Source organism: Paramisgurnus dabryanus, chromosome 9 (genome assembly GCF_030506205.2).
Source record: "Paramisgurnus dabryanus chromosome 9, PD_genome_1.1, whole genome shotgun sequence".
Lineage (NCBI taxonomy): Eukaryota > Metazoa > Chordata > Actinopteri > Cypriniformes > Cobitidae > Paramisgurnus > Paramisgurnus dabryanus.
Genome location: NC_133345.1, coordinates 38102346 through 38121835, shown reverse-complemented (window position 1 = coordinate 38121835; position 19490 = coordinate 38102346). Strand labels below are relative to the sequence as shown.

Sequence of the window (19490 nt, the reverse complement as noted above, 5' to 3'; positions counted from 1 at the left end):
ATTGGGTTCTATTAAAGTCCATTAAAGGCATTCCATGCAGTATGACGTTTTTGTCAAACAGCGACCCCTAGAGTCACTGGGGAAAACTTGCAACTGTCGTAATTTCGCACCCCCACTCTGTACGTACCTGTAAGGATAGTGTTGGGCGTGAATATGCAGAGATGGACTCCGAAGATAATGACGGTTCCTAACTCGGTCAGATTCTCTTTTTCGCTTTCTACTCTCTTCCGAACGGGTTTTCTTAGCTGTTTCCCTCATCAAGCATCACGTCTCAAATGTGCCCGTGCAGATGTTGTTATAGGCTTGTTTGACTTCATGCAGCGCTGCAGGAACCGACAGCCGGATGACGTCAAAGTGCCGTCTCGGATCATTCTCGCTGTACTTTTACGTCATCCGACTGCCGGTTCTTGCAGCGCTGAACAAAGTCGAACAAGCCTAACGTGTGTGACGTCGTTGCCGTAAAGCAAGTCGTGATTCTCGCGAGATTTGTCAGGGGCGGTTCTCTCAAGCTTGCATTGGTGGTTTTGCTAGCGGCGTCCTCCCCGAGCTTCAACAGGAGGATGATTCGCCATACTATGACTTCGTTTACCATCGAAATGACTTTGAAGCTGTTATATTAAAGGGGCAGTTTGTAAGAATTTATGTGCTTTATTAATGAAAATCAATGTCTTTATTCATAAATATGTCGTCATTGGTGTCAAATGACCTCTGCCGATGATCTGACTTTCCTTTGTAAGCTTAGAATTTCTTCTATTTACTTACATTGGACGGGTAAGCTCAAGTAGGCTTCCATGTCGTTACGCCATATTTAAAAACTACGATTAGCAGAGCGGGACACAAAGCACTAGCCTACAGCAACGCGTTTCCACAACGCGTTTTCTTTCAGAGCCAGCATCACCACGTGATCCAGCTGAAACGGACGGCGAGGCGCATGCGCCGCTTTGCACAGCACGGTTACGAACAACACATCACAATGGATGATCATACTTACGCCGAGGCAAAGAGTAAGGAATTATCCGAGCCAACCAAAAAGGAATTAAAAAGGAAACGTGACAGGCGAATTCAAAAAAGTAGAGTAAATATCGGGATAGCTTTTAGCAGGTGGAAAGAGCTGATGAAGGCGAAAGAATTCCAAAGGGATGCTGAAGTTGCCTGCTTTCTTCTCGACAGGTAAGTCAATATCACCACGATCTTTTTTCATTACTTCGTTGTGTTTTTCATAGGCAGCGTAATAGTAGAACGTGTATTAAAGTTGTGTGGTGAATACCAATTTTGGCTATGTTTGTTGTAAGTTAAATTAATAAGCGTTGCATGCCACGCCCACTTACATTAGTAAGTTAGCTTCTTTTCATGATTGTGTTACGCCTGCCATCAAGTTGTAATGTTTTTTCTCGCGGAAAATTTCTATTTTCGTCATTCAGTTTAAGAGCGCATACATGGGTGTGTTGACGACAAACACCAACCGCGAATGTGGTAAAGTTATCAAGGGTTGGTAATCGAATACAGCCTAAAGTGGAATAAGTAAAAAAAGTTTTTAATACGTTGTGTAAGCATAGAAGTTTGATCAGAGACCAATCTGATAGAGCATATTAATGATCTTGTATTGGTTGCACACAAAAGGCTATGTCATGTTTTTATATAATAAAATTAGCTGTTAATATATTATATATATATAATGTGAACTCTCATTTAATAATACAGACCCATGCATTAAACTGTATGTATAGTTTCTATGCATTGTATTTGTCTACATATTAGAGAGAGTCTACATTTGTTGGTGTCAAGTTCCATGTAAGAATAATTGGTCAATAAACCTGATCAGATTTTTTCATCTGATTTGTCCAGTTATGAGAGTACTCTTTTGATTGGGAACACATCAACCCCCATGAAGTCAAAACATTTTCAAGTACCTACTGCTCCAGCATTATCAAGCATTTCCAGTGGAACAGATAGGCAAGTCATTGCATGGACATAATGTTTTATTGTTGTAGTACACGTTTCATATAAAAATTATCTGACTATACCTCATAGTGTCTTATGATTATTGTTTTCAGGGATGAACATCTGAGTGCAATAGTAGACGCACCGGAAATTGGAACCCTTGAGCAGAGGTAACCAAAAAGCTGAAATTGTTTTAACTCTGTAGTTTGTGTCCCTTCACAATACTCTGTTTTCATCTGATACATGTTTTAAATGATCATTTCTTCTCATAGCATGCATGACATGAGCATTGATGAGGAGGAGTTGAACGAAAATGCATTCAATGACCCCATGAACAGTGTGTAAGTGGGCTTCTGTTCTATAATTGGTTTCTATTGAGTTGTATAGTATACATTCATAAAGTTGCTATTTTCTGAGTATGTTTTATCTTAAAGGATTGATTGGGCAGAAGAGGGGCCCTCATGTCATGGTGACCGGGATGATAGCTCTGATGATGAATATCTTCCGCCAATTTCTTTGCGGTGAGTCATAATCTTTTACTACCCTTTACTTTGTTTATGTGTTGTTTTCACACGTTAACTATGTTTAGAATTATTTTGATATTTAATTCTATTCTTTTAGTTGAATAGAATGAACACTGATGTATCAGGGAATATATATATATATATGTGTATATATATATATATATATATATATATATATATATATATATATGTGTGTATCTATGTATGTATGTATGTATATGTGTGTGTGTGTGTGTGTGTGTGTGCGCGTGTGTGTGTGTGTGCGTGCGTGTATATGTGTGTGTGTGTGTGTGTGTGTGTGTGTGTGTGTGTGTGTGTGTGTGTGTGTGTGTGTGTGTGTGTGTGTGTGTGTGTGTGTGTGTGTGTGTGTGTGTGTGTGTGTGCAGAGAATGTATAAGGTCATGGCTATATGCTGCAAAGTCATGGAAATTATTTAATTGAACTGAATTGTGCATGATCCCTGATGTTCTGCCTTTACAGAATGGGTGGTGCATTGAAGGGAGCAGAGGTAATTGAAAATCTCCCAACTATCGGGATTGATGAGACTGTGCACGACCTGACTGCGCCCGACCAGACTGCCCCTTCGTATGAGCCCATGAGTCTTGAGCTGCCAATTTTGCCAGGCCCTCAGAAGGTCCTCAGTGATGATGACATCGTTGGCGTCAGAGCAGCATTGCTCTATGAGAACTGTTTGAGGCAGCTTGTCACATTTTTAACTCTGCCTGTGAACAGATGCACTGGTGTCTTGAGGACTGGTTTGGTGTGTGACAGTGTTGGCCCTTTTTCAACAAACATCACCTTCAGGGGCACTGCAATGATCGTTGAATGGGTAAGCCTTTACAGTCAAATTACATCACAATTAGGGTCTCATAATGATTAATCACGATTATTGCATAATAAACGTAATTGTTTACATCATATGTGTGTGTGTATTGTGTATAATAACTTTTATAAATAAATACACACATTTGCATGTATATAATAAAGAAATGTTTACATGTGTATATACACATTTGTATATTTGTGTAATTTATATGATATATAAATACTTAATATATAAATATATTTTTTGTCTGAAAATTATACATGCATGTGTGCATATTTATTTATGCAAACCTAATCAAAATGTATAATAGCAGACAGCACTGTATATGCCTTTTGAATTTATTAGGCTTTTCTTATCTGACCATTAGGGCTGCCCCAACGGACATTGCCTGTGGCGGTGGAATTCCCAGCCTGTGATGAAGTTTGGCATGCAGGCTGGGGACTTTCTTCTTTCCACAAACATTTTACTTTCCGGAAACAACTATGCTAAAGTTGCTCTCCTCTTCAAATTCATGAACATGCGAATGGTCAACCGTTCCACACACTTCACCATCCAGGACACGTACTGTATTGACCCTATTAAAGAATTCTGGGAAGAGAAGAGGTCTGAGGCCATTAGCCGACTTCAAGGGAAAGAAGTTGTGCTTCTAGGTGTGTATTTTAATATTTGATTCTACATGCTTTTTTCCAGTGTTATAAAATGAAACTAATTTTGCAAGCACCTAAAATACACGTGTTGTATTTTGAAATTTCTGTTTTTTTTTAGGTGATGGCAGAAATGACTCACCAGGACATTCTGCACAATACTGCAGTTACACGACCATGGAGCTTGACTCTAAGGAAATTGTGCATGTGGCCACTATAGACAAGCGGCAGACCAACTGGAACTCCAATATAATGGAGAAGCAAGGTTTTATACAGACAGTGGACAAGCTTACCCAAGAGATAAAGGTCGTGGAGTTCTGCACGGATGCTCATGTCCAGATTGCAGCCCTCTTGAGTAAGTGGTAATCAGATAAAATGGAATAAAAATATTGAAATGCTGATTGAGACACTGGGAATAAAATGTTTCATCAATTCACAGACCCAGACAAAGGCAGATATAAGGATCTGAGAATTCACCACAGCCTGGACATGTGGCATGGTGCAAAAAGTCTTGCCAAAAAGATCTCTACTGTAAGTTCAAATACATCTAATGTAATTAATAACACTGTCCTGTACCTGCCTGCATATCTCTGAAATCATCATATTATGTTTGGTCTCCATGCAAAATAAATGCATGGAATAACTTGCTATGTTTTGTTTTGTCTATAAGGCTGCAAAGATGAAAGGACAGGCTGTTCTCCTTCACTGGCTGAGGGATATAGTGAACCATTTCTGGTGGTGTTGTAAGACAGCAGAGACATTTCAGGAATTTCTTGTAAGATTGAACAAAAATTTCAACAATATTTTGATCATTAAAATACCTGTGATATGATCATTTGTTTGTGTGTGTGTGTGTGTTTATTTGTTTTATTTTACTCAGGGACTTTGGATTGGAGTTCTACATCATGTTTGCAACAATCACACCTGGGAAACGGGGAGCTGCCAACACGATCACCTTGAAGACATTCAGGGTAAAGAGTGGATTGAAAGAGATTCCAAGAGTCACAAAGCACTAGTGGATATCGTCCTCAACAAGCGCTGGCAGAAGGATGTCCACAAGTATCTGCGCTTCAGGTGGTTACATGACAATTAAACAAAAATGTCACAGGTCCATAAGTGGTGTGTTTCTTAGTCTAATTTCGTATTTATTCTTCTAGATCAACAGCACATCTGGAGTCATTTCAGAATCACATTCTGATGTATGCCAGCAAGCGCCAGGCCTTCACTCCCCGAGTGTATGATGCAAGAGTTGTGCTCGCAGCTCTGGACTACAATTTTCATCGTGAACGTCCAGCATACAGGACGGCTGAGGGCCAACAACTGTATGTCAAATTTTCATAAACATTTCTGTTGTATTCAAATAATTGCATATTAATAATTGTCTTACCAGTATGAGTTTTTAATGTTACTAATAAGTAGATGATCTTTAAAAATGTTTCTATTTAGTTTTAAGAAGAAGTACAACAAAAATGCAAGAAGATACAGCCTTTACACTGTAAAGTGTGAAAAATCATATGCTTACATCCCTGAGTTGCAAGCACGCATCTTAAAAGGGAGATTCACAAGTGGAGTTGGGATGCCACGAAAGAGGACTCTATGCCCCGATGATCCAAGGCGGCTTGGTGTTGTGCCCCCGATACTTCCACCACCGACATCAGAGTTGTTGCGTACACACGTCAGCAGAGGTTTAGGTAAGTGAGAAACATTTACATGCCGTAATTCTAACTAATATTGAATTGTGTGCACATGACTAATGGCAATCATGTCTTTTACAGGATCAGCCTTTCATGCTACTACCAACTTGGAGGCAGATTAAGCTGTTGTTTTGTTGGTATTCGAGTTATTAGCACATGTCCAAAAAAATTGTAAATATTAATAAATCTACAACATTTATTTCAATCTTTTTGTGTATCAATTTTGTTATTGCAATCTAATTTTGATAATTTTATCTATCTCTAGTTTATGAAAAATACAGCACTGAGTCAAATAAAAAACTTTTATTCTTTGTAACAAACTTAGAAGTGAACACAAAGGTAGAAGTGAATACAAAATATATATAAAAAATAACTATTTACAAAAATTCTAATGGCAATCTTTTAGATTCCTGGAATGTAGCCGGTGTATTGTCCATGAGGATCTGGGAATTTTTCCCTAATTCTGGAAACACAGCAGCTGGGAATCACTCTCCTGTTCCCCTGTCCTAATGCGCCATGCTGCCAGAAAATAAAGTGTCTGTAAGCTGCATGTCTGTATTCTCTGTTGTCATCACCGGGCTCCCTAACATTTCCAAACGCTGTGAGGTCCTCCCTGTATTGCCTATGTATCCGCAGATAACCCTCATCCAAGCAGTATTGCGTGAAATGTGGCAGGAGGCTCACACAGTGGACTGGGTCTTGTCCACAGCATTTCCGCTCCCTGTCCGTCGGCATGTCTCTGCAGTGGCTACAGGTACACCAAGGTAGTCCTGGTACCTCCGCAGATGTATAGGCACCATGTCTTTGCTGATGCGTAAACAATAGGTCAAAGATCAGTCCCGGCTGCCTCTCTAACATTCCAGCTGTGAGGCGTCTGTGATCATCTAGGGTCATATCCTGCAGAAGTCTCTGAAGATATGAAATGAAATAAGATTGTGTTAGGCCATTAGATATACAGCCAGGTATGTATTAGGGTAGATCTATATAGCCAACAGTTTGAACATGTTTTGCAGTATGTGTACTGTAGGCAATGCTGGGATTTTATTTATCAGTGTTAACAATATAAAATGTTATCAGGGTGCACAAGAAAACATTGCTCTCTATATCACTTTCTACAGGTCTTTTATTTTCAAAAGCAATGAATTAGCTCACGTTGTGTCTATTGAAAACATTGTTCTCTATAATACTTTCTATAAGTACAGGTCTTTGTATACAAAAACATTGAATTACGTTGTGGCTATTGAAAACATTGTTCTCTATAATACTTTCTATAGGTCTTTGTTTACAAAAACACTCAATTAGCTCACGTTGTGACTATTTCGCGACGTGCATAGGATTGGGCAGAAAATTAATATTCATAACTGCTGCTAGCCAAATAAATTGTACAAACCTCTGTCGCTTCTCTTCTCTGCCTTTGGTAACCTTCAATTCTTTCAAGATCGTCTCTTGTAACGTTAGCAGACGGGCGTCTACCACGACGTGGTTGTGTCTCCCGTTCTCCTCCTCTTCCTCGTCGTCCTGCTCCTCGCCTAGCTCCGACCGATCCTCTGCCTCTCTGTCCTCTCGCTCTACCTCTTCCTCTCACTACCGTAGGATCAACTAAAGATATCTAAATGCACGTACATCGACAATCTTTCATAATTATTATAATTAACATAGTTAATGCTATTTACGGTTTGTGATTCATACTGTAACATTATTTTTTCGTTGAGAGTCAATTTGCAGTTTGTTTCGAATAACGAACCTCAGAGTCAACACCAGAAAGAAAACTTGATGAAGTGCTATTGGAAGACATGTTGTCATAGCTTCTTGGTACATAACAGCTACCGTAGTTGCAACACGCATTTGAAAAAGCGAGGCGCTAAAGAGCACACTTCGTTTGAATGCAAAATTCAATTTTACCACTAGATGGGGGTATTTCCTACATACTGCCCCTTTAAGGTAAAATAACTGCATAGTGTGTCTTTAAAATGAGAAATATCCTGGAATGTTTTCCTCAAAAAACATAATTTCTTCTCGACTGAACAAACCAAGACATCAACATTTTGGATGAATGGTGGTGAGTAAATTATCTGGATTTTTTTTTAAGAAAATGGACTAATCCTTTAAGATGTTTTGAATATCATGCATATTCTCAAGGAAAGCTAAATAATGCTGTTAAAATACAAGACGATGATGAAGCGTCACAACTTGGTGTATTAATACAGATTTGAACAGATCTGCAGTCCCAAGTGTGGCTATATCAACATTTTTTACTGCATTTATTATGAAAAAACATATCTTTTTGTTAGGGTCTATTATGTTAGATGGACTGATTATAGAAGAATAGTAACCATGACATAATTATGTAATATACCATCTGAAACATTTTTGGTGTCAAATTTCAGGCAAAAAAGATTATGAAAAGATGATGAAAGATTATACCTCCTTCACCTAGCTGTAAAATCTGTAAAATCTGAAATATTACTTCAGGAAACTGCTGTTTTCTGCTGTTATTCAGTGGAGGATTTCAGAAGGAAAGGCTTCAGGAGAAGTGGGACCTCACGCTGTCAAAGGAATGAAGAGTGCAGAGGAGAAGAACAGAATGAGCGAAAGGAGGTGTAGAGCTCTCTGAGCTTATTATGTCACCATGCCTGCTGAGTTTTTATTGCATAGCCCAAGTAGGATTAGAGACCACGCTGTAGTACAATGTGAAGTGCTCAGATTGAAATTTACAGAGAGATGTCAATCATAATACTCATGCAGGACTCTAAACTAAGGCCTTTGTTTACATACTGTGGGATGTAATCGGTTACTTATGCAAAGCACACTGGTTAAATAAAGATTTAGAGCATATTCTCTCTCTCTCTCTCTCTCTCTCTCTCTCTCTCTCTCTCTCTCTCTCTCTCTCTCTCTCTCTCTCTCTCTCTTCTCTCTTCTCTCTCTCTCTCTCTCTCTCTCTCTCTCTCTTCTCTCTCTCTCTCTCTCTCTCTCTCTCTCTCTCTCTCTCTCTCTCTCTGTGTGTGTGTGTGTGTGTGTGTGTGTGTTTTAAGGACCAAGCCCAACAGGAGTGGGAGATTTATAACCTTTTCCTTTGGTCCATAACCAATTTTTTAGGTTGGTTATGGACACACATGACAGAGACAGAGTGAAATGGATCTTGGTCTCTGACTCATCACTTCAACAGATGTGAATTCAGCACATACAATATCTGCTGAAGGATTTCATTAGATCAGCTTTGTCTGACAGGAAGAGAGAGAGAGGATGTATGGCACAAATAAAGTCCTGAATGCGAATGTAAATAAGTTAAACTAAAGATTAATTTCATAACATCTGTTTGAATTCATTTCATGTGAATTACATTTTCCTATTGCTAGTCTGGTGAAGATGATGATCAGATAATAAAGTTTCATAGGATCTTTGGATGGTGCTGAACTCAGAATTAAGCTTTTGGTTGTTTTATTTCCTGTCTTTACCTCACAGGCAGGTGTAGAAAGATATGGAGAGCTATATCTATACATTAAATATAAAATTTCTCAGACAGAGCTTTTATCTATAAAGGCGGAGCACAATATATTTGACATATTTTTAGTAAATTCAGTGGTTAGTTCCCAGGGGGCTTACTGTATAAAAACCTAAAGGACTCTGGAAACTGCATAAATCCAGCCAATGACATTCAAGCTTGCTGTGATGAGGAAGATGTGTGCAACATGCATCAGACGGATGGGTATGCCATCTACTGAAAATAGATTAAATGAAATGTGACAGCGAAGACTTTTTTGGTTACAGGAAAACAAGAGCATATTTTACGATGCGCATCATTTTTCTTCCGTAGCATAGCTTCATGGTTTTATCACCACTACTTTGGTGTGTGCTATGAGATGTGTGTGACTGAAGATAGCCAAGATTTATATTGCATCGATTTTTATTATTAATAGATCACATGGTCTATCTCTGAAAACCGGACATGCTTTATCAGCCAGCTGTCTTTCACTCTCATCCTTTTGACAAAGGTTTCCATGGCGACAGGAGTCAGTCAGGGTCAGCACCTTTTGATGGAGCAGCTGGGAAGGGGGAGGGGCAGAGGGTGTGTGCAATGAATTTTATTTTATGGGTGTTTAAATTAACCTGTGTGTGTGTGAGGAGGCTTCTAAGGAAAGCATTGTTGTTATTGCTCATTGAGAGTCAGGGATTTGATAAAACTCCTAACCTTCAGTGTTAAACCTCACACGCTTTGTGCTAGCACCTCAAATAATTCAGATATGTTGTTTTGTTTTAACAAATACCTTACAATATGGATGATAAAACTGTTGAAAGAGGGATCCAAGTCTTATTTTGGGTCAGAGTCTGGGGTCATTGTGACCAGGATCATTATGCAACCACTGAACTATTTAGCAACCCTTTGGCAACCCCCTGACAACCATTTAGTATTGCATAGACACTCACGCACCACTCATGCATCTTTCTTCAGATAATACTAAAATCTTAGTTTAAAGGGGACAGAGAATGAAAAACCATTTTTACCTTGTCTTTGTTGAATAATGGTAGTCCAGGGCTCCAGACTAACTTTTTTCAATAGGAGCACAGTGGCCCCCAACTGAAAATTTTAGGGGCGCAACCAGAAAATTTAGGGGCACACACCGTAAATCAACATGCTAACCAAATATTCACATTTCTACTAAGTAATACACTGTATTACTAATAAATACTTTGAAGATAGATGCAGAAAGTACAATGTGCTGTTTTAAATTCAGTGTCACATCAAAAAAAAGGTCAAATTTACTGGTCGCACATGTGCGACTGGATGTAAAATTGAGTGGCACACTCTCAAATTTTGGTGGCAAAATGCGACCATTTGGTAGCAGTCTGGAGCCCTGTAGTCTACCCGCATTCACAAACATACAAAAAGTGCTAGACATGCTAAACATCTCAGTCAAATAGAAATTCCTTTTTTAGAAATGTCAGCCAGAAAACGGCCCAATCTGAAAAACTGATGCTTATGACATCACAGGCATCTCACTGCCCCTCCACTTTAAAATAATTGGCTACATTTTTTGAGTGGCAGCAAAGTCAGCCAATCAGTAATGAGATTGCAAGTTAAGCCAGTAGGGGGAGCCAAATAGGTGCAAAACCACTTGTTTAAAATCCCCCACCCTAATAGAGCTATCTGAGAGAGGTTTTTAGGAAGCTTCTAAGGCATTACAGACACTAACAAAAAATTTTTGTCTACATGTCACATCACAGAACAAGGATAAATACCCCGTTCAATCATTCTATGTCACCTTTAATTCTTACATGTATTGTTGCTTTGTCATTTGTCTCAAAAGTCCATGTTATACGTTTAACTTAATGAGTAAATCCAAATTTTATATTTTGGATTTTCTTTTGCAAAAAATGCCCCAGTGCAATCTTTGTCTATGTCTAATCTGGATACATGTGTGTTTCCATTTAAAAATGATCTTCATTCTCATCGAGTAACTGCACAATAGTATGCCGTAAGATGCTTCTTAATGCGTCATTTACGCCACGCGTTTATTTACTTTCTGCTTCTTTGAAATGTAATCTTTAACATATCTTTAACCGAAACAACTGTGGTACACGGTCATCCAGTGTCTAGCTTTAGGCTAAATGGATCACACAGCTGTGTCACATGAATAAACACTTCATTTTTACAAACCACACTACAACACGGAATCAGCATGTTTTCTGATGATGAAATTTGCGTTACGCGGACCCTCGAATATGCGTAAAATCTGACCTATACTTTAGTGTGGACAATTCAAAGTGAAAATGTTGTATGCTTGTCTATAGCTCAGTGGAAGAACATTGTGTTGGCAACACAAAAGGTCATGGCTTTGGACCTACTGTTAAAAAAGTCTTTAGTAAATGTAAAATAATCGAAACCTTTATTTGATTTCTGTTGTTTTTATTGTATGTCTACAGGGTGGTGAAGGAAGAGATATCTGATGACAACGCTAAACTACCCTGCTTCAACGGACGTGTTGTGTCGTGGGTGAGTGCACAAATACCTAAACTTCCCTCATCTCAATTCTCCTTCTTGTGTTTCATTAACCTCAGAATGTAACCGTGCTCCACATCTTGGTGCTGGTGATAATGGTTTGTTTTAAGTTGCTCAGGTGTGAGGAAAGTGTGAATATCATTGAAGCCAGCGACGGGAGAGATCAGTCAGTCAAGCGTGTGTCTGTGTTTGGATGCGTTAAATTGACCGCAAGTGTTAAACGGTTAGCAAACATCTGCTCACAGGCATTGGTTAGGATATTTTAATCTGTGTGTGTGTGTCTCTTTGTGTATTCAGGCTGAATGGAATTTCAATACCTTATCGTAGCTTTAAGATGGTAGGGTTGTTGCTTAGCTTTTATTGCATTTGTGGGCAGATTTTTGTCTGCTGAGTGTCTTAATGATATTGTTGGGTAATACATTACTTATTTCTGTGATGTGTGTCAGTGGATAAATGCCAAGAAGATGATCTTGAGATGGCAACATGAAATACAGAATTACTGTTTACTTTCTGTTGTTATGTATTTATATTAGTGAAATGCATGACAATAGCGCTTTTCCATTGCAAAGTATGGGCCTTTTACGACTTGGTACAGCTTACTTTGGGAGGTTTCCACTCGGTTGAGGTTCTAATGGCGCTTTTCCATTGCATAGTACCCCATGGTTTGGTTTGGGTCAGGTCGGGTCAGCTCACCTAACTTTGGCGTGGTTAGCTTTCCATCGAGTTTAGTATCACTTCGCAGTGGGAGGGATTATAGGCATGTCGTTATATTTGCTTTGACATCATACAAGTGAGCGTCGTTGTACATCCCCATATATTATTTTATTTCTCAGACTCACAAATAGATGTTTGCACATTGTGTAAATCACTACATCTGTCTCAATTTCTGTACAAACACACGTGGCGTCAGTCGACGCGCTCCGCTGAGCCTCACTGAAGTTGCATTTAAGCATATATGCAAAAGTGCGCGTCACGAATGTAGCACCACAAACTGCAAGTCTGGAAAAAAATGGTATGGTGTCCCTGATTCTCAACCTGTGAATGTTTTTTTAATCGCTAAAAGGGAGTATAAGAGAACTTATAGCAGAGCCCAGATGACAACATGTTTGCTCGAGACAGCGCAAGCTGGCACTAAGGTAAAGCTAATCTTTTACATTATAGCGATGACGCTATAGTGACGATTCTCTCAGACCAATCAGTTATCTTCAGTGTTTTTCGTGTCACGTTTGGTATCAGGTTGGATCACTTGGAACCCCAACCGAGGTGGTATGAATAAAGTATCGTACCACGTACTGCACCTAATGGAAAAGCTCACAAAAGTAAGCTGACCCTACCCAAACTAAACCAAATCATGGGGTACTATGCAATGAAAAAGCAGCATAAACAAGCCGTACTGATACTAAAACGTGTAAACAGTACAGTGTATTTACCGTTCCATCATATGCTTTGTTGCTCCCGTGTTGTGCGTTTGTATCATGTTTACGATGATGTCACAGCAGTAGAGGCAACACGACTGTAACTATAAGTCTAATCCCACTCCCTCGAAAGCACAACTAAAGACAAAAACGCAAGCATGTGAAAAGATATTTCGCATTTCGCTGCATACCAAAGTTGAAGTCTGGTGAATTTTGACCGGGAATTCGTATTACATGGAAATGTGTAACCAGTTGAAAATCGCAAAGACACCGCATTAACTTTCACATTTACAGAAAAGCAATAATGGTCAAAGCCAATGAACTTATTTTGATGAAGCGTACCCTTCCCATATCAAGTCTAGTGTGATTGTCCATTTAGACTTAATGTGCAAGGTTTCTGTGTGTGACGAATTTGTAGGATGACGAATACGAAAAAGTCATACGAAAATTTTGGAACACAGTGTGCAAAGATCTTATCTGGGACTAATGATTATTTTCTCAGAGCACAAAGTCATTGTGAATGATTCATCTGTGCACATTTTAATCCAAAAAAGTTTTTGTTTTCTTCACAATCTAATGTAATCCTGCCTGAATTTCATTCTCATTAAATATCATGTTTAAAATACATCACGTGACAGTCAAAATGGGTTATGAGTGCTGTTTCATTTCAATAAAATAAAGAAACATACACCTGTACAAACACACACACAGACACACACACACACACATCCAGAAGCATAGGTATTGACTCTTGTGTGCCCTTTCAATGCACTTACATTCCACTGTATTATTTATAGTCGAGTGCACATGTAACATACTGTTGACTTTCCTATTAGTTGTATTTAAATGACAATTGTATAAAGCTTCTGTGTGTCAAATCAGGAATACACATCACCTCCCCCTGAATCGCTCCATGCCAAACACACACACACCCTGCTCTGTTCAGCCAAGAGAAACACAGATTTCTTCACATGGATTCGAGCGCACACACACACACACACACACATTGAGGTTATATTGCCAGATCCCTGTCTCTCAAATCCCCCATTCCATGGAGAAACACAAGGTGTGCTCTTTATCGCTGCTTTACTCCCTGCCATCCTCAGATGCTCTTTTCCAACGCGCCGGCCAGGAGAGGCAGGGACCCGGGGCTAGAGAAATATGTGCGTCCCCTTACTGCCCCCGTTTCAGATTTACACCAGCAACTTTCCCATGCAGAGCCGAACCTGTGGAAGCATTCAGGATGGGAGGGATTTGGCTCGGCATGTCGTAGAACTTGCTACAGTTACCTCTTGCAAATGGGCCATCTAGTGGTCAGTGGCGGTACTGTGCCACTTTGATCTTTTGTGTTAATACAGCTGGTTAAATACAAAATAATGTCCTTAACTACATTTCTTCCGTCTGTAGATGTTGTTTTGAAAAAGACACGTTCTGTATTTTTGCTATGCCCTAGTTCAGATTTGATTATCTAAGTGAAATCACAGGATGGGTTAAACACTCCTGAAATATCCCATCCATAACAAGAAGATTGAATCAGATTTTGGGTTGTGTTGGGAATCAAATTCGGCACATTGTGGCCAGTGTCACAGGATGAGTCAGAGAGGATGGTGTCTTCTAAGAGCTCCTCTGTTTCTCCAGCAGACATATTAATGATATCTTTCGAAAAGACTTTAATGAGGGAGTTCATTGCATTCTGATTCATTTGTTTGACTCCTAAGCTATTACATGGCCCCCATGTGTCCTAAGTTGGTTTTAAAGGAAAACACCACAGCTTTTCAATATTTTACTATGTTCTTACCTCAACTTAGACAAATTAATACATACCTATCTTTTACAATGCGTGCATTTAATCTTTGTACAGCGCAATGTGAATGTGTTAGCATTTAGCCTAGCCCCATTCATTCCTCTGTATCCAAACAGGGATGAATTTAGAAGCCAACAACTACTTCCATGTTTTCCCTATTTGAAGACTGTTACATGAGTAGTTACACGAGTAGGTATGGTGGCACAAAATAAAATGTTGTTTGAATAAAATAAAGATTTTTTAAGCGGATAAAAATGTGAACTATATTGTATGGCAGAAGTCTGCAGCACTTTGATCTCTGGCGCAGTAACATCATCACTCCTGACTTGGAAGTTTGAGCGAGAGGGTGGAGTTCACAGGAGTGATGATGTTACATGTAACAGTCATTAAATAGGGAAAACATGGAAGTGTTTGGTGGCTTCTAAATCCATCCCTGTTTTGAATCCTAAGGAATAAATGGGGCTAGGCTAAATGCTAACACATTCACAACGCACCGTGCAAAGATGACGTACACGCATTGAAAAAAGATAGGTATGTATGAATTAGTTTAAGTTGAGGTAAGAACATAGTAAAATATTAAAAGACTGTGGTGTTTTCCTTTAAACCGTGAAGAAGACTTTTAGTCGGAAGGAGATTCACACCTTCTTTCATTTTGTTACGGGAATGTTTCTGGTTTAATGCTAGTTTGGGGATGGCATCCTGTCGATTAGCACAGAAAAGACTCGTTCCTTAGTTTGTATGCATTCACAAGAATAGAAGACTCAGGCTGGTCATTGCACTCGGATAAACCTGCACACTGTTTACAAAGTACCGCCACTTTAAAATTATACATTTAAACAATTTTGTGTGAAATAATTAGCACTTTAACAAAGATACAAATTACAAATTTCTCTCTAAATGTCCAATAATGCCCTATTTTTATTAGTAAAGCATATCTTTAACCTTATTGTTTATTGTATGTTTTTTCTCTTTCCGTACAGCTGGTGTCTGCAGACGGCTCTCATGGTTCTGACGGTGGCTCTGTATGCGCAGACGCTCAAGCCGAGCTGCCGCCCCCTCTGGAGAGGACAGGAGGCATTGGAGACTCCAGACCCCCTTCCTTCCAGTCAGTAACCTTACAGCTGCTCCTTACTTTGTGTGTGTGTGTGTGTGTGTGTGTGTGTGTGTGTGTGTGTGTGTGTGTGTGTGTGTGTGTGTGTGTGTGTGTGTGTGTGTGTGTGTGTGTGTGTGTGTGTGATCTGTAAACCAGCAGACAAAAATAACTCATTGTTAAAGTATATTAGTAATTCAATGGTCTTTCTTTACCATGCATACACAGTACATAGTGCTTTATATATGTGTGCAAACAGCCATTTTTGTAGCATCATTAGGCCTGGTTGGTGCGTCCCACTGTCAGCTGCCCATCGTTACCAATTATTGACTGTGCCAAAGGCTGGCCAAAGTGTCCAGAGCACAAAATTTTACAAAAATAATACATTACTGTAGACACAAACACCTATATGCTCTTGTAGTGCATCACAAGAAATTATTGATGTGCAATCTTGCATATCAATAGAGCCGCTGGATATGGTTATAGACAGGAAGTGAGTGATATTGACAAGAATTTATTACCTTTCAGTCTCAAAGACACCAGTTTCCTCTAACAAATCACTAATCTGAGTCTTACCTCAGAGAGTGCTGGGACGTCAATACCTTTAATGACATCAGTCCGATCAAAGGAGGTGTGTTAAGAAAATGTGCAAGTCACAGATCGGTGTGTGTATTCCAATAATCTCCAGACCTCATTACTTGTAAATCTAATCAACCCTACAGGCCATCATATAAAGACTTACCAATCGATTTACATCAGTGTTTTACCTACAAAGACAATGAGTGCTGCAAGTGCTCATTTAAATGGGAATGTGCGGATGTGTTTGAGAGAAGGACTCCAGTGAATTAGTGGAGGTAAAGTAGTGTTTTTAAAGCTGGAAAATTAATTAAAGAAAAGTTTGGAGTGATTATTACACTGCTAAAGGCTGGGTTTTAATTAAATAAGTATTCACGCTGTGTGTGCAGGTTCATGCAGGTTTATTTAAAAGTAACATGCAAACATTTACACCCTTTATGCAGAGACTTATATTCAGTGCATTCAGGATTTTTACCTTTTTGCTGATTGTCATGCAGATTAAACTCCACAATGCAAAAACGTTTTTGTGACATCACAAGCTGTCAGTAGGGGTGCATTTGTGGTGAACCCTGCAATAGTTTGTATTTGAGGGAGGTGACAAATGAGTTTTTTTGTGGATTTGAATGCATGTCATTGAAAAGCACACATACCATACATTTGCATTATTTTTATGAACGTTAAGTACTCGAGTGGTCTCAAGACCGATTTCTGCTTTCTCGGACTCGTCTCGGACTCGTTCCTTCAAAGACTCGATCTTGACTCGGTCTCGACTCTATTTGAAAACCAACGGACTCAGCCTCGACTCGGTCTCGACAATAGGCGGTCTCGTACCCATCACTAACGCTAAGACAGAATGGACCTGAAAATGTCAAATGGTATAACCACCAATTGCGAATGAGAAATATTAAATATTTTGTCCACCTTAATGGTATTTTTTGAAGCGTAATCATAAAGAAAAGAAAAATCACACAAAAATACATTTAATTTGTTATTTCTAAATGTGAATTTTAATGCGTTTTTGTAATATTGGTCCAAACATATGCTGAAAACAGTTCAATTCAATTCAATTCAATTTTATTTATATAGCGCTTTTCACAATTGTTAATTGTTGCAAAGCAGCTTTACATGAGTAGATGTAGAGGAGAACATTGAAAATCAATACATAGTATAAGAAGTAGAATATAGCGGCTAAGGATAAAAAACCGTGTAAGCGAGCATATTAATAATGTAACGTATACAGTAAAGTGCTAAGTTAAGCCAAAGTTGGCTGACTCTCCCTGGGACTAAAAAACCCCCTAGGAGAAAACCCAATGGGAAAAAATCCTAAAAGGACAAAAAACCCTAGGGAGAGATTAATATTTATATTTATAATATATAGACACGGTAGGGATAGGAAGCGTGTAAGCGGATTAAACTGGTTCAGCCGGTGGCCGTTGGTCGCGCATCGGTTGGGCGTCACGTTGAAGGACAGCCAGTTGATCAGTGGTGCGATGACCTTCACAGCAACAGGAACTGGGTCTGTTTGTCTCATTGTCCTCAGAGTCGAGGACGAGACAGGGAGACAAAAACAGAATTCTATTAGCGTAGGGGCCGTTCGCATGTAATGCAAGTGTCATACATTATAGTGGTTTAATTCAGCTCGGTTCCAGACAGGCTAACTATTGCGGCAAGAGTAAATTACCCGTATGAGGTATGTGAGTGCTTTGTTCTAGACAAAATAACTACTGCGGGAAAAGTACATTTACTGGACATTCTATGTGAATGCTTTGTTAAAGAAGAATGTCTTAAGTTTAGATTTAAATTGATCGACTGTGTCTGATACTCGAACATTATTTGGTAAATCATTCCAGAGCTTAGGGGCTAAGTAGGAAAAGGATCTACCACCTTTAGACACTTTTGATATTCTAGGGATAATTAAGTAACCCGAATTTTGTGATCGCAGTTTACGTGGTGGATTGTATTCTGATAGTAGTTCTTTTATATACGAGGGCGCTAGGCCATTTAAGGCTTTGTAGGTGATTAGTAATATTTTAAATTGTATGCGATATTTAACTGGTAGCCAGTGTAAAGATGCCAGAATTGGACTAATGTGGTCATACTTTTTAGATCGAGTAAGCACTCTTGCGGCGGCGTTTTGAACCAGCTGTAGCTTGTTTACTAAAACAGCTCTGTTTTATAAATAATCTTTGACAAATGATGTCAAATGTATGTAAAAAAATCATATTACACTAAACTAGATTATTATATTTTATTCCACATTTTTAATGAATATATTTATATTAGGGCTGGGCATATATTAATCTAGATTAATCTCATACAAAATAAAAGTATTTTTTTGCATAATATATGAGTTTGTGATTTGTGTAAATATTATGTATATTTAAACACACACACACACACACACACATACATATATATACATTTAAGAAATGTTTTATTTAAATATTGTTTTTTAATTTATATATAATTTAGAATATATAAAAATATAAATAAATGTATATATATATATATACACATGTATATGTTTCTTAAAATATATGTTTCTTAAATACATAACATGAATGTGTGTGTATTTATTTATACATAATAATTACACACAGCACAAACTCATATGTTATGCAAAAAATGTCTTTTATTTTGTATGAGATTAATCTAGATTAATCTATGCCCAGCTCTAATTTATATTTTCATAAAAAAATACTAGTTACACCAATTGACATAGACCGGTTACACTACATTGGCATTTTTGCAATTATCCATCCCCCAAATGTTTTTTTCAAAATGAAATAAACTCAGAAATGTTAGACTTAGTCCTCAAAAAGAGAATGTATGCAAGTAATCTGCGAATGTATTTTGAAATTTTAACCCTTTTACATTTTATTGAACCATACGGACAGAAAATAATTAATGTCACGTCACTGACCAATTAACAACCAGCATCCATAACACCATCCATGCTGTTCGCTTTAGCGTGGTCG

At 38.5% G+C, this 19490-nt stretch overlaps 2 protein-coding genes across 4 annotated transcripts in view; both read left to right on the top strand.

Moving 5' to 3' along the window:
- Window positions 1-19490, top strand: part of dvl3b (dishevelled segment polarity protein 3b) — a 44602-nt gene that overhangs the window by 9757 nt on the left and 15355 nt on the right. For all 3 annotated transcript variants that reach the window (XM_073815827.1, XM_073815828.1, XM_065282841.2), the window contains exons 2-3: window positions 11552-11621; window positions 15827-15951. In XM_073815827.1, the coding sequence (XP_073671928.1) occupies window positions 11552-11621; window positions 15827-15951 (195 nt within the window). The remainder of the gene's footprint in view (window positions 1-11551; window positions 11622-15826; window positions 15952-19490) is intronic.
- LOC135731184 (uncharacterized) lies at window positions 616-5879 on the top strand. Its single transcript, XM_065249129.2, has 14 exons — window positions 616-1170; window positions 1846-1953; window positions 2055-2111; window positions 2214-2282; window positions 2376-2462; window positions 2946-3294; window positions 3659-3941; window positions 4057-4290; window positions 4375-4466; window positions 4606-4710; window positions 4816-5009; window positions 5093-5257; window positions 5382-5626; window positions 5711-5879. Exons 1-14 carry the CDS (start codon window positions 932-934, stop codon window positions 5749-5751), a joined length of 2268 nt encoding a protein of 755 aa, XP_065105201.2. The 5' UTR covers window positions 616-931; the 3' UTR covers window positions 5752-5879.